At 39.6% G+C, this 13723-nt stretch overlaps 1 protein-coding gene across 3 annotated transcripts in view; it reads right to left on the reverse strand.

The window, feature by feature from the left end:
• The window catches only part of BRCA1 (BRCA1 DNA repair associated), a 62243-nt gene that overhangs the window by 31226 nt on the left and 17294 nt on the right, over positions 1 to 13723 (reverse strand). Inside the window, exons 6-11 of one of the 3 annotated variants that reach the window (XM_056127887.1) lie at positions 13399 to 13538; positions 11210 to 11315; positions 9465 to 9510; positions 7920 to 7996; positions 6846 to 6962; positions 3025 to 3113 (exon numbers count right to left, since the gene is read on the reverse strand). In XM_056127887.1, coding sequence (XP_055983862.1) covers positions 3025 to 3113; positions 6846 to 6962; positions 7920 to 7996; positions 9465 to 9510; positions 11210 to 11315; positions 13399 to 13538 — 575 coding nt within the window. The remainder of the gene's footprint in view (positions 1 to 3024; positions 3114 to 6845; positions 6963 to 7919; positions 7997 to 9464; positions 9511 to 11209; positions 11316 to 13398; positions 13539 to 13723) is intronic. The other 2 variants (XM_056127889.1, XM_056127888.1) reach the window with 2 other exon arrangements.

Genomic DNA, 13723 nt, shown 5'->3' on the forward strand with positions numbered 1-13723 from the left:
TCTAGGGGAGAGGAGGATAGTACAGTGGGTAGAATGCTGGCCTTGCAAGCAGCCGATCTGAGTTTGATCCCCAGTACTCTGGTGCCCCAAGTCTTGCCAAGGAGTGATCCCTGAGTGCAGATTCAGGAGTAAGCCCTGAGCACCACCAGGTTTGGCCCAAAAAGCAAAAATGTAATTGGAAAATTATAGTTAACAACTTTTACTTTGGATATTTCCAAAGGAATAATTTTTATCACTTAGAAAAACTCCCCTGTTGATGATTGGTCAAATACCTCTGGGAAAACAAAACCAAGTAGGCTATCAAGTGGTCTTGATTCTAATTATTCCTCTCCCCTTTGTTGCTGCTGTGATAATGAGGGATCATGGACTTGGCTGTGGTACTCCCAACATTTGGGTGTGCTTGGCAAGAGAAGCACTCCTAGCCCAGGTGTTGTGAAGCTTATTAGAGGATGCAGTGCTTTTCTTTTTTTTTTTTGGTCACACCCGGCAAGGCTCAGGGGTTACTCCTGGCTCTGCACTCAGGAATTACTCCTGGTGGTGCTAGGGGACCACATGGGACGCTGGGGATTGAACCCGGGTCAGCTGCATGCAAGGCAGACGCCTTCTCCGCTGTACTATCACTCAGGCTCCTGGTAGCGCACTTTTTTTTTGAAAATTGTATATTTATTGGCTCTTGTCTTTTTGTTTGTTTGGGTCCACATCTGGTAATGCCCAGGGGTTACTCCTGGCTCTGCACCCAAGAACTACCGAAAACAAAACAAAACAAAAAAACAAACAAGACTACTCCTAGAAGTAATCAGGGGACAATATGGGATGCCAGGGATTGAACCTGGGCCAACTGCGTGCTAGGCAAACACCCTATCCACTACACTATTGTTCTAGTCCCTGATCCCATTTTAATACAGCTATGTTATGTGAAAGTTCCCTGACTGTCTAGTCTTTCACCCACAAGAACCTTTGTAGTATACCACTGCTTAGAAAATTTTGTCAGAACACTCTATTACTATTCTCTAGTGTTCTCAAGATAAAGACCAAATTCTTTAACACTCAAAAGATCAGTTTTACCTTTGTATCTATCATTTTGCCCCAATAGCACACATTTCGCCTCCCTTTCCAGTCACACAGGATAATATTGTATTTTCTCTGTATTTCATTCCTCTTTGTATTCTTTATGCCTTTACCTTGGTTGCTGGCCTTCCTGATCTCCTAATAAACTTTAAAAAAATAAGGGAGGGGAATCAGAGAGATAGTGCAGAGGGTAGGGCAATTTGCTTTGCAGGTGGTTGACTAGAATTCAATCACGGCACCCTATATGGTTCCCCGAGTACCACCAGGAGTGATTTGAATGCAAAGCTAACCCCTCAGAATCACTGAGTGTGGCTCCCAAAACAAACACAATCAAAAAAAGCCATTTACTTTCTGTCAATTAAAGATTTATTGATATATCGAAAAATGTATGAGAAAAGCCACAACAGGATGATTCAAGGTGGTCAGCCACCTCCATTTTATGTGCATATTACTTTTCAAAGGAGGTAAGCAAACTTACTACATAGCCAGTTATTGAACACTCAAATATTACCATCAACAATCATTGCTATTCTGAATAAGCTGAAAAAATTTGTTTTTCAAGCTGAAATGCCTGAAAAAAAGTTTGCTTTCTTTTTTATGCCATATTTTTTTCTTTTCTTTTTTATGCCTTAGGGCTGGAGTGATAGCACAGCAGGTAGGGCATTTGCCTTGCACGCGGCCAACCCAGGTTTGATTCCTCTGCCCAACTCAGAGAGCCCGGCAAGCTACCAAGAGTATCTTGCCCGCACGGCAAAGCCTGGCAAGCTACCTGTGACGTATTCAATATGCCAAAAACGGTAACAAATCTCACAATTTGTTGTTACTGGTGTTCGTTCAAGCAAATTGATGAACAATGGGAGGACAGTGCTACAGTGCTTTTATGCTATACGCAGTGATGTTCAGGGGTTACTTCTAGATCTGTACTCAGAAAATTACTCCTGGCAGTGTTTGGGGGAACATAAGGGGTGCCAGGAATCGAATCTGCATCAGCTGCATGCAAGGCAAATTTATTTCACCAGCCTCAGATGCCTGAATTTTTTAAAAAGGAGAACTTGGGAAAATTCTGGTACAACTTCTATAAAACAGAAATTAGGATACAAATAGAACCAGAGTCAGGGGCTGGAGAGATAGCACAGCGGGTAGGGCGTCTCCCTTGCACGCGGCCGACCCGGGTTCGATTCCCAGCATCCCATATGGTCCCCTGAGCACCGCCAGGAGTAACTCCTGAGTGCAGAGCCAGGAGTAACCCCTGTGCATTGCTGGGTGTGACCCAAAAAGCAAAAAACAAAACAAATAGAACCAGAGTCTATAAGAACAGTTTTAAAAGTTGTCACTGAAAATGCTTTGCTATTAAAATCATTCATACTGGGGATAGAGAGTACAATATGAGCATGTTTGCATGTAGCTGACCCCTATTTGAATACCTGGTACAACATATAGTACCCTCCCCTAGCACCACCAGGGGTCATAGACAAAAATAGCCGCAGAGCAGTGCCAGGTGTGGCCCACATTCACCTCCCAAAAAATAGTAAGAAAAAATCATTCAGGGGCCATTGAGGTAGAATAACAGGTAGGACACCTGTCTTGCAGGCAGTCAACCTGGGTTTAATTCCTAGCACCACATACAGTCCCCTGAGTACCACCAAGAGTGATCCTCAGGGATCACTGAGGTATGCTCAGGCACAGAGCCAGGAGTAAATACTGAGCACTGCCAGGTGTGGCCCCAGAACAGAACAAAAAATTTATTCAGGCTTACTCTGGAAATCTACCTTTAAGTGCCTACCACCAAGGTCTCCTTGGATTATTCTAGTTTCCCCTCTCCTCCCCCGTGACCTCCCCATACACAGGGGGAATACAGCGGACTTTGGGAAAGACTAGGATAGTAAATCTAAGGAGGAATTTACCCCCCTGAATATGTAGGACATCACACTCACATATCCAAACTTTTTTTTTTACCTGAGTGGTTAAAATAGCACTCTGAGAGGACAGCTCTGAAGAGTCTTCAGAGAAACTTGTTTCACTCACATACCCAGAAGCTGCTTTACCTTAAACAAGAGATTCAGATGTAAAAACAAACAGCAAATACCTCAACTTGCTTTATATCTGTTACTTCCCAGTGACATATTTTACTTTCATGCCACACCAAATGATTATTCTCTTTGTTCTCTTTGTTTTGGAACAATCAGCTAAGCTATCTTTTCTTAAAAATCTTAACCACAAAAGCTACAATCATATCCACCAACATTCAGAGCATTTAATCTCAATTCAAATATAGAAAATATTCCAGCTGGTTAGGATAAACCTATGTTTAATGTCTAAGAGCGGTTACTTTAATTGTACTTGGAAACTCATAAAAATGTGCTCCCCAAAAGATATTAGGCCCATTTTTTTTTTTCCTTTCTGTTTTTTCTTTCTGTAGTGCTAGGGACCAAACCCAGGGCACCATACAAATGCAAAGCAATGAGCTCAACTGATGAGACACATCCCAGCCTCTTTAGCTCATTTCTATAAACTGGGACACACACACACACACACACACACACACACACACACACACATTCTAATACCTAAGTTTGAATCCTGCTCTTCTTGATTATCCTCTTCCAGGCCAGTTTCCATTTCATCATTATCTGATATGAACTCATCATTCAGAACTTCTTGATTTTCAGAGTGATACCTCACTTTGGAGGGAGGATCCAACACTAAGAAAGGATCTGGTGTGTTTGTATTAGCAGTCAAGTCTTCTAATGCACTATGCTGTGAAGAAAATAAGCTACTAGAAAATTTTGGTTCCCTGCTATAGTGATATTCCTGGAATGCCTTTGCTGATGTAACCTGGTTGCTGCCATCAGATAAATTATTTTTCAATGACTCTAAGTTTTCCTCTGTTTTCTTAGATGAATTCTCTGAGACAACTGAATTATCCCTGGTGGATTGAGGTTTATTGGCTGCATTACCAAATAGTAAGTGTTGGAAGCAAGGAAGCTCTTCATCCTCACTAGTCATGTCTTCTTCGGAGGACTCTAATTTCCTGGACCGTCGTAGGTGAACCTGAGCCAAGCCTGTATCATCAAAAGGGTGAGGCCTTCTTTTGAATTCTCTTTTCTGAACATTTTTACCGAAAATAGCAGACTGTTCCTTAATATCACTTTCAGCAAAACTTATTTCTTTGATCTCATCATCATTTACCAGGTCATCAGGAGTCTCAGAACAAACCGAAGAAGCATTACTACCCATTAATTCTTCTGGATTATCTGAAATTAGACATGGAGAAAAATCTGTTGTAACGGTCTGGACAACTTCATTTTCTTGTCGTCCCTTTATTTCAGGATGAGTACAACTGCCTACAGGAAGACTTCGGTTATAGACTTCAGGCTGCCTAAGAACTTGTCTGAGAACTGTATTTAACTTGTGTCCTCTGTTTCCACCACGTTCAGCTTTCACATTTTCACCACTGGAACCTACTTCATTAACACTAGAGCCTATTTCATTGGTGCTAGAACCTACTTCATTAATAGTGCTTGAGCTGACTTCTTTAAAAGCATTTTCTCTGCTATTACTTTGGCTAATTGTGCTCACTGTATTTTGAATGATGCTCCCATTTCCCATTGCTTTTTTGGATGAAGGTGAATGGTCCTCAAACATTTCCTCTGGTAAGTTTTTCTTACAGAGAGTTTTAACAGATGACTGGTTAGGTGAAAGTGATGGTACATGTGGATTTTGTAAATTTAAATTTGGATTGGTGAGTTCAGTTTCACTGTCTCTAAACTCAGATGAATTACAAAATCTAGAGACTCCTTTTATGCTACATGTGGCATAATCACCAGGACTACCTTTTTGACAAATCCCAGGAAAGCTTAAAGTTGTATGTATCGACTGCAAATGCTTCATTTTAGATTCTTCTGGCCCATAACCTTCTTTTTGTTCATAGCCCAGTGTGTCTTTTGGACTTTGTTTCCTTAAGGACCCAGAGTGGGCAAAGACTGTCGAACATTCCTTTTCTGAGTTCCCTGGGTTTGAAAGTAGGGAAAACGAGTGACGGTTTGAAGCCTTGAAGGTATTATGTAAATACTGTGTATCAAGTTCACTCTCTTCTATACTTGCCTCCTGAGTGTGGTTACCTTCATATTTCAGTTGACCCTTAATGTCTTCTGTGTCATTTCTAGAATCTTTAGTACAACCAAGGGTAAGTTTCTTTGGGTTTTCAATTAGTTGATCTGGTGCTTTTTTGGGCTTCCCCAGGGCGTCAGTGTCCAGTAATGAGATACTATCCTGACTACCATAATCGGTATCAGGTGCCAATGAAATACCAGTATTTTCAACATATCTTTCAATTTGCAAACATTTTCCTCGACTTAATCTCAGATCCTTGGGATTACTGGATTCTTGAATTGTTCCTATGTTTTCTTCTAGTTCTTTTTGAAGGCTAGGATTGACAAACTCTTGAAGTTCATTAGCTCTTGAACAGTCATTCACTAAATTTAGTTTTGAAAAAATATCACCAGAAATTCTTGTATTTATTTGCTCATTTTGTTCATTGCTGTTGATGGTTCCAGTTGATAATTCTTTGTCTTCTGTGAGTTGAAACTTTTTACTGTGCCTGACTGGTATTTGATCAAACTTTTTTTCCGTTATCTCTTCACCGCTAGAACAACTATCGATCTGCAGTTCCATATGATTATGTGGACTTGGATTTCTATTGACCACTACTTCAAGTGCATGAATATGCCTACTGGAGGACTTCCTCCTTAGTCTGTTCTTAGATGTTTTAGAACTGTGAATATTTAATTCTAGTTCCATATTGCTTATACTGCTACTTATAGGTCCACCTTTATGTTTGAAAGTGCTTTCTTTTTCTGATGACTCTGTTGGGTTAACATTTTTCTCTTTTTGGACATAATCACTTTTTATTTCACTTTGACCATTAGTAGTAATATTTATCACCTGGCCATTTTGATCAATTTGGTCACTCTTCTCGATTACCTTTTCAGGAGTCTTTTGAACAACTGCCAAATCCACTTTCTTGATAAAATCTTTAGGAGAAAGGCTTGATGTTACGCTTCTTTTACGTTTTAATTTGTTTGTGAAGGGTTGCTCTAGTGCTATATGAGGCTCTTGTGCTATATGACGTTCTAGGATAGCTGATCCTAGTATTGCATCTTCGGTTATGCGATTCAAGTTAGGGAAGCTTGTTTTCCTCCGATAGGTTTTCCCAAAAATTTTATCCTCAATATTACTCTCTACTGGTTTGGAGAGCGCTCTTCTACTTTCACTGGCCGTTAAGTCTATTTTCTCTGAAGAACCAGAAAATTCATCTGCTGCACTTGAAATTTCTATTATTTCAGCTACTTCAGTATTTGATTCCGACCCTTCATCATGGAGATCATCAGAAGATAATACATCACCACTTCTGGAAAACCAATCATTAACTTTCTGTATGCTACTGTTTGGAGATATCCAAGTCACCTCTTGGGAATCTCCAGAACTGTCAGAGCATGGCAATTTCTGCTTATTAGGTTGTTTTCTCCCAGATAGGGGATCAGCACTCAGCTCTACCTTCTTCTCTGTGCTGAAAGTCTGTCTATCATAGTTTCCTTTACTTTCAGTCCATCTGCTCTGTTGGCTCCTTGCTAAGCCAGGCTGTTTGCTTTTATGACAAAATTCAGCCTTTTCTACATACATTCTGTCTTTAGTGAGACTGCTGTTCTCAGGCTGTAATGAGCTGGCACGATTATCTGTGCCACATGGCTCCACGTGCAAGCTTGAAACAGAAATACTCTGATACTTTTCTGTATCCTTCTCAGTTGCAGTATGCTTCTCAGTGGTGGTCAAATCTTTATTACTAGGTTGATGATGTTCAGTATCTGTAATGTCCTCAGAAAACTCACAAACAGCTGAAAGTACACAAAAGTAACAGGGCTCTTAAAATGTAATTATGAAATGATATGTATATAATACAACTTAAGAGGAGAAATGAAGCAACTCTCTATTTTAAAGATTTTTAACCCTAAAACTAGAAAGTATTCTGAAGCTATAGCTCGTTTTTTTCATGCATTATTTCTATGTCTATCGTCTTAACATTTTTGCACTAAAATTAATTTTGGGACCAGAAACACAGTACAGGTGTTAAGGCACTTGCATATGGCAAACTGCAATTTAGTCCCTGAAACCACATAAAGAATATGGTTCCTTGAACACCAGCAGGAGTGAACCCTGAACACTGATCTAGAAGTAGCACCTAAGCACCATCAGATATGGCCCAAACTCCCCTTTCACCCATCAAAATAAGTCAAATTGTAATGTTGAAATTATTCCTAACTATAACATTCCCTCCCCCTCCACCACCTCTTCCTCATGCAAAACATCCACTTTACAGTTGGGTTATGACCCCGGCCTTTCCTACTATTTCTCTATTCTCTAACAGTGAATTAAAAAGTAAGCTAAGTATATGACCCACAGTTCTATGTTTCAGCTTCAAATTCATGCATCCTATATTAAAAGACAAGTATACAAAAGATGAATTTCAAATGCAGATGAATTAAAAGATAACAATAGGAAACTATTACATCAGTGTAATGTCACTGAAATAGACCAGAATATAACATGACTTCGGAGAAAGAATGATATTCTAATCCTGCCATGAGATGTTATGAATTATAGACTTTGTTATTGTTGTGCTGGGGATCAAACCCAGGATTTCACATGTGCAAGGAAAGTAGTTCACGAATGAGTCACATTCCCAGTCCAAAATGTGAGTTATAAACGTCCAAATTGATTTCAGAGTAATCCGGTTTCAGAACTATATATAGTCTCTTCTCTTCATTCAATTAAGTTGGGAAAACTTGTCATACCTTTTTTTGCAGAATTCACACTGGTTTCAATATTGGCTTCACGAGGGATGATTTGTAACAATCCATTGTCTCCCAAACTATAAGGAAAAGAGAAAAGCCGTAATGAGAAATACTACTTACATGCTCTTCAAAATGCCAAATGAGCAAGATCAAGTCTTTTTGTTGTCTAGATATGATCAGCATGATTCACTTTTAGAAATATGCACTTTCCTTTAGTAATGCACACATCCTGGCAACCCATGTATCTCACCAGAAGTGATCCCTGAGCACAGAGCTAGGAGTAATCCCCGAGCACTGCAAGGTATGGCCCCCAAACCAAAACAAACCAACAAAAACCTGAGGAGACAGTCATAAAATAGTAAGCAAACAAACAAAAACAAAAAATTCTTCCCAATTGAGAGATTAGGAAAGTTATCTGTAAGCAAAATTTGATTGGTAATGATACCACCATAGAGCTATTACAGATCTTAGGTTCATACAATAAATCCAAGGGAAATCAATTTCATAAGAAGTAACTCAGTAGGGAACTGGAACCACCAGATGTGGCCCAAAATTAAAAAAACAGGGGGCTGAAGCGATAGCACAGCAGGTAGGGCGTTTGTTTTATACGCGGCCAACTCGGGTTCAATCCCCAGCATCCCATCTGGTCCTCTGAGCACCACCTGGAGTAATTCCTGAGTGCATGAGCCAGGAGTAACCCCTGTGCACTGCCAGGTGTGACCCAAAAAGCAAAAAATAAATAAAATTAAAAAAAAAAAGTAAATGGAGTTCTCTGATATTTTCATCATCTATAGTTATCACTGTGTCAATACCATTCACTGTATATAAGAAACTAGAGAACCAACTGTTGGAATTAAGTCTGTAAAGAATTATAATAAAAGAACAAAAGTAGTTGTTTTCCCGCACTCCTAGCCAGCATGATTTGTCTGGCTCTGGTGATTCCAGGTACTACATACATCCTTGGGCCTAAGCACTGAGGTGTTTTTTTAAAAATTTATTATTTTTTTCTTTTTTTTTTTAAACAATGTAGAAGTATTGCTATTTGTTCAGCCATTGATTAAACCGATTGAACTGAGCATGAACTCCACATTACTTTTTTTTTTTTTTACCAACACAGCCAAGAACTGCCAGAAGGTCCTCTTACCTCCCTTAAAAAAAAAAAAAAAAAAAAAAAAACAGGGGCTGGAGCAATAGCACAGCAGGTAGGGCGTTTGCCTTGCACATGGCCGACCCAGGTTCGATTCCCAGCATCCCATATGGTCCCCTGAGCGCTGCCAGGAGTAATTCCTGAGTGCAGAGCCAGGAATGACCCCTGTGCATTGCCGGGTGTGACCCAAAAAGCCAAAAAAAAACAAAAAAAAACCCCCAAAAAAACCAACCCACACACAGAACCACACACTCCAGTCCCCTATACCACCTCCCAGTCCAAAAGGAGATAATTTTAAATATCTGTTCCAATACTATAACCCTAACCTAAAGAACACACCAATCCTTAATAATAATAAACACACCAGCTTCATAAAACAAAGGTTCTCTTTCACTCACCTGCAATAACTTGCTTTATTAAATGAATCTTCAGAAGAATCAGATCCTAAAAAATTCCCCAAATACCCCACATAACAAAATCAGTAAACATTTTTAGTAAGAGGATTAAGTTCATAAAAGTATTCTTTTATAAGCCAAATAGTCATTTAATTAAGTACTGAGCACCAATATTTTGCAAGCACAATTAAAAATATATCAGGCATCATGAAGTAGTAGTTAAATAGAACTCCCAAAAAGGCATCTTAGGTTTGAACCATAGCCCTGTCACTTACAAGTTTTACTATCATGATAAATTTCTTAACCTTCTTATTTTCTTAATTTTCATGTTTAAAATAAGTCTAATAATAGTAATAAATACAGGTTTGTCATGCATCTTAAATGAATTAAACAAATAAAATACACAGTATCAGATAATGTTAAACAGTTCTATGTTATTTGCTATTGTGATTATTTTTATGACAAAACCTATTTTCTTAAAAAGTTTTTTGGTTTTTTTTTCTCTTGACTTTTGTGTCACATCCAGCAATGCTCAAGGGTCATTCCTGGCTCTGAACTCAGAAATTACTCCTGGCGGTACAATGAGGGCCATATGGAATGCTAAGGATCAAACCTGCATTGGCAGGCTGGGATAGCACCCACTGTATTATCACTGCAGCCCCAAAACATTAGATTTTTTTTTGGGGGGGGGGGTCACACCTGGCTATGCTCAAGGGTTACTCCTGGCTCTGCACTCAAGAATCATTCCTGGAAGTGCTCAGGGTACCGTAAGAGATGCCGGGATAGAACCTGAGTCAGCATCATGCAAGGGAAATGCCCTACCCGCTGTACCATTGCTCTGGCCCCTAAAACATTAGATCTTAAGAGAGGAAACGACCAATAATTTCAAGATAATCTGGTAAATGTAATTTAAGATAAACATATAGTGGTGCTTAGGACTTCAAAGGAAATTCTTACCATTTAAATACTAACTGTAATACAATAAGATCCATATAATCAGGGCTAGAGCAATAGTACAGCAGGTAGGGAGCTTGCCCTGCATGCAGCCGACTTGGGTTCAATCCCCAGTATTCCATATGGTCTGCCAAACACTGCTAGAGGTAATTCCTGAGTGCAGAGCCAGGAATAAGCCCTAAGCATCACCAGGTGTGGCCCCAAAACAAATGATCAGGACTCTATGACTGAAACCTTACGGTCCTCCCATTGTTCATCGATTTGCTCGAGCGGGCCCAGTAATGTCTCCATCATGAGACTTGTTGTTACTGTGTTTGGCATATCGGATACGCCACGGGTAGCTTGGCAGGCTCTCCGAGAGGGGCGGAGGAATCGAACTCGGGTCGGCCATGTTGGCCGCTTGTAAGGCAAATGCCCTACCGCTGTGCTATCGCTCCAAAAAAGACTCGCTAGTCCAAGACAATTTACTTGGCTCCCTCTAAGTGCTATAACCAATCCACCATTTTTTTTGTTACCCTTCATTTTTCCAAAATATATTTAAACATACCTACAATAAGAGATCTTTTTCTTTTTTGCTTTCTTCAAAATAAGCTTCCTCATAGGTAAGAGTTTCATCTGATTTATTATTTTTCCTCCAATTCATTATTTATAACAGATCCTAGGCTATTAAAGTTATTTTCACTTCCCAAAGCTCTACATTGCATGTATAAATGATCAAAATTTTTGATAAGATCAGAAGACAGAGAATCCAGCAACCATTAATCTAAAAAAATTAGAAAATCTGAAATTCTTACCAAGTTCAATGTAGACAGACTTTTTACGGGATTGTAGCTGCTGCTTTGTCTTCAGAGATCTCACAATTCCAGGGTTAGAAAGTTTGACACTCAGACTGGATTCCTGCTAAACAGTACAGTAAGAATGATCAATGAAATATTGGCTTGTTCTGGGTTTTTTTTCCTGAGAGAAATTCAAAGCCACGAACAATACAAACAGATCATAATCAACTAGCTAAAATGTATGCACCTGAAAAAAATAACTGGCATGGTATACACCAAAATGTTTGAGTTATATGTAATCTGAAAACATTTTCCCTTTCTCTGTTGCTTCAAAATTTTCAAAACTGACTATATTATTTAAGGAATTTTTTTAAATATAAGAAAAGCATCTTAGGGGCTGAAGACAGTACAGTACAGAAGGTAGAGCGTTTGGCACGTGGCCATGCACATGGCTAACCCAGGTTCAATCTCCAATACCCTATTATGGTCCCCTGGGTTCTTCTAGGTTCTTCTAGGTGATCCTGAGCACAGAGCTAGGAGGAAGCCCTGGGTAGCATCACGTGCGGCTCAAAACCCAGAAAACAAAACAAACAAAACCCCAAAGCACCTTAAAGTTAATGCTGTAAAAATAATGTAGAAAGAAAATAGATTCACTTATACATTTCAAATTATATTTGGTAACAGGGCTGGCAACTAAGATAAACTTGTAAAAAGGAAAATTAAAATAATGAAACAAAAGGATTCCTAAGAACATTTTCTTGTTTTGTTTTCTGTGGTCAGGAGTCACTCCTGGAGGTGCTCACAGGACGCATGTGGTGCCAAAGATCGAATCAGGGTGGCTATGTGCAAGGCAAACATATTAGCTGCTGGACTATCTCTCTGGCCCATGAATAGTACAGAAAAGAGCATTTTAAAGTTCAAAATTACTCTGACAAAGCTTCAGAGTAATGAAGCTTTCTTATTCACTCTGAACCATTCAATGCATGCTAAAAACTGCTTAATATCACGGGAGCTATATTTTTTAAGATCTCCATTATTCAGTCACATACAAATAACACCAAATTACTGAGCAAATCATTGTATTTTCTTTAACAATTAGAGCTTCTAAGTTAAAACAGTTTTCAAATACTAAGATCTGATATTTTTTTTCCCCAAGCAACTTTTCAGAGGAAATAAAAGATGTTCCCTTGTGCTTAGAGAATTGTCATTAGATAATTAATAAAAGCTAGCCAGTTTGGGGGCCAGAGCCATAGTACAGCTGGTAGTGCACTTATCTTGCACAGGCTGACCCCAGCTCTGTCCCTGGCAACTCAAATAGTCCCCAGAGCACTGCCAGGAATAATTCCTGAGTGCAGAGCCAGAAGTAATCCCTGAGCACCGATGGGTGTGGCCCAAAAAACAAAACCAAAACAACAACAACAACAATAAAAAGGAAAAAATGTTAAAATAATCAGTGAGGGGCCAGAGTGATAGTACAGCAGGTAAGGCATTTGCCTTGTACACAGCTCACCTGGGTGTGATCCATGGCGTCCCACATGGTCCCTTAAGCACCGCTAGGATTAATTCCTGAGTGCAGAGCCAGGAGTAACCCGAGCATCACCGGGTGTTACCCAAAAAGAAAAAATTTTTTAATTTAAAAAATTTAAAAAATAAAATAAAACCACCAGTGACCTTGTGGTTATTTATAAGCATCAAAACAAAGCATTAAAGCAAGGGAAGGGCCCATAATGTCTTTTTTGTTTGTTTCTGGGTCACACCCAATTGTGTTCAGGAGACCATATGTGGTGCTGGGCTCATGCAAGGCAAGTGCCTCACCCACTGTACTATCTTGTTTCTACAAGGTCTCTCTTGCTCAAACAATATGTGACCTTCCTCAATATCTCTAGCATTAGAACACTTGACCAATCACTTAATTTACCATCTAGTTTGTTTACTGAATCTCTCCTTAAGCCCATGATCATCAAGCACATCATTAACTCAATACTCAAAAAGAGGTATCAGATGGGGCTGGAGCAATAGCACAGCGGGTAGGGCGTTTGCCTTGCACGCGGCTGACCTGGGTTCGATTCCCAGCATCCCATATGGTCCCCTGAGCACCGCCGGGGGTAATTCCTGAGCACAGCACCAGGCGTAACCCCCGTGCATTGCCGGGTGTGACCCAAAAAGAAAAAAAAAAGAGGTATCAGAGTAAATGAAAGGGGCTTTACCAGAGTAGAATTTTCAGTTTCAGTCTGTCGAAGTTTTTTGCCACGGTTTCGGTAGCCCATACTTTGGATAATAGAAGCCTCCTCCTTTAGATGTTCGGTAGCATTATTTTCCTTTTTCAAAAAGTTATAACTGTTTGCAACTAGAAGAGTTAGGAAAACATATTAATTATAATCAAACAACCTAGATAAATCCTTTATACTTTGTGCATTAAGACAATGTGTCAGTAGGGTCAGAGATAGTAATGAGGGGAGGGTGTTTGTCTTGCATGCGGATAACCCAGGTTTGATCCCCAGAACTGCATATGGTTCCCTGGGCACTACCAGT

This window comes from Sorex fumeus, unplaced genomic scaffold, assembly GCF_029834395.1.
Source record: "Sorex fumeus unplaced genomic scaffold, SorFum_2.1 ptg000063l, whole genome shotgun sequence".
In the NCBI taxonomy this organism is placed as follows: Eukaryota; Metazoa; Chordata; class Mammalia; order Eulipotyphla; family Soricidae; genus Sorex; species Sorex fumeus.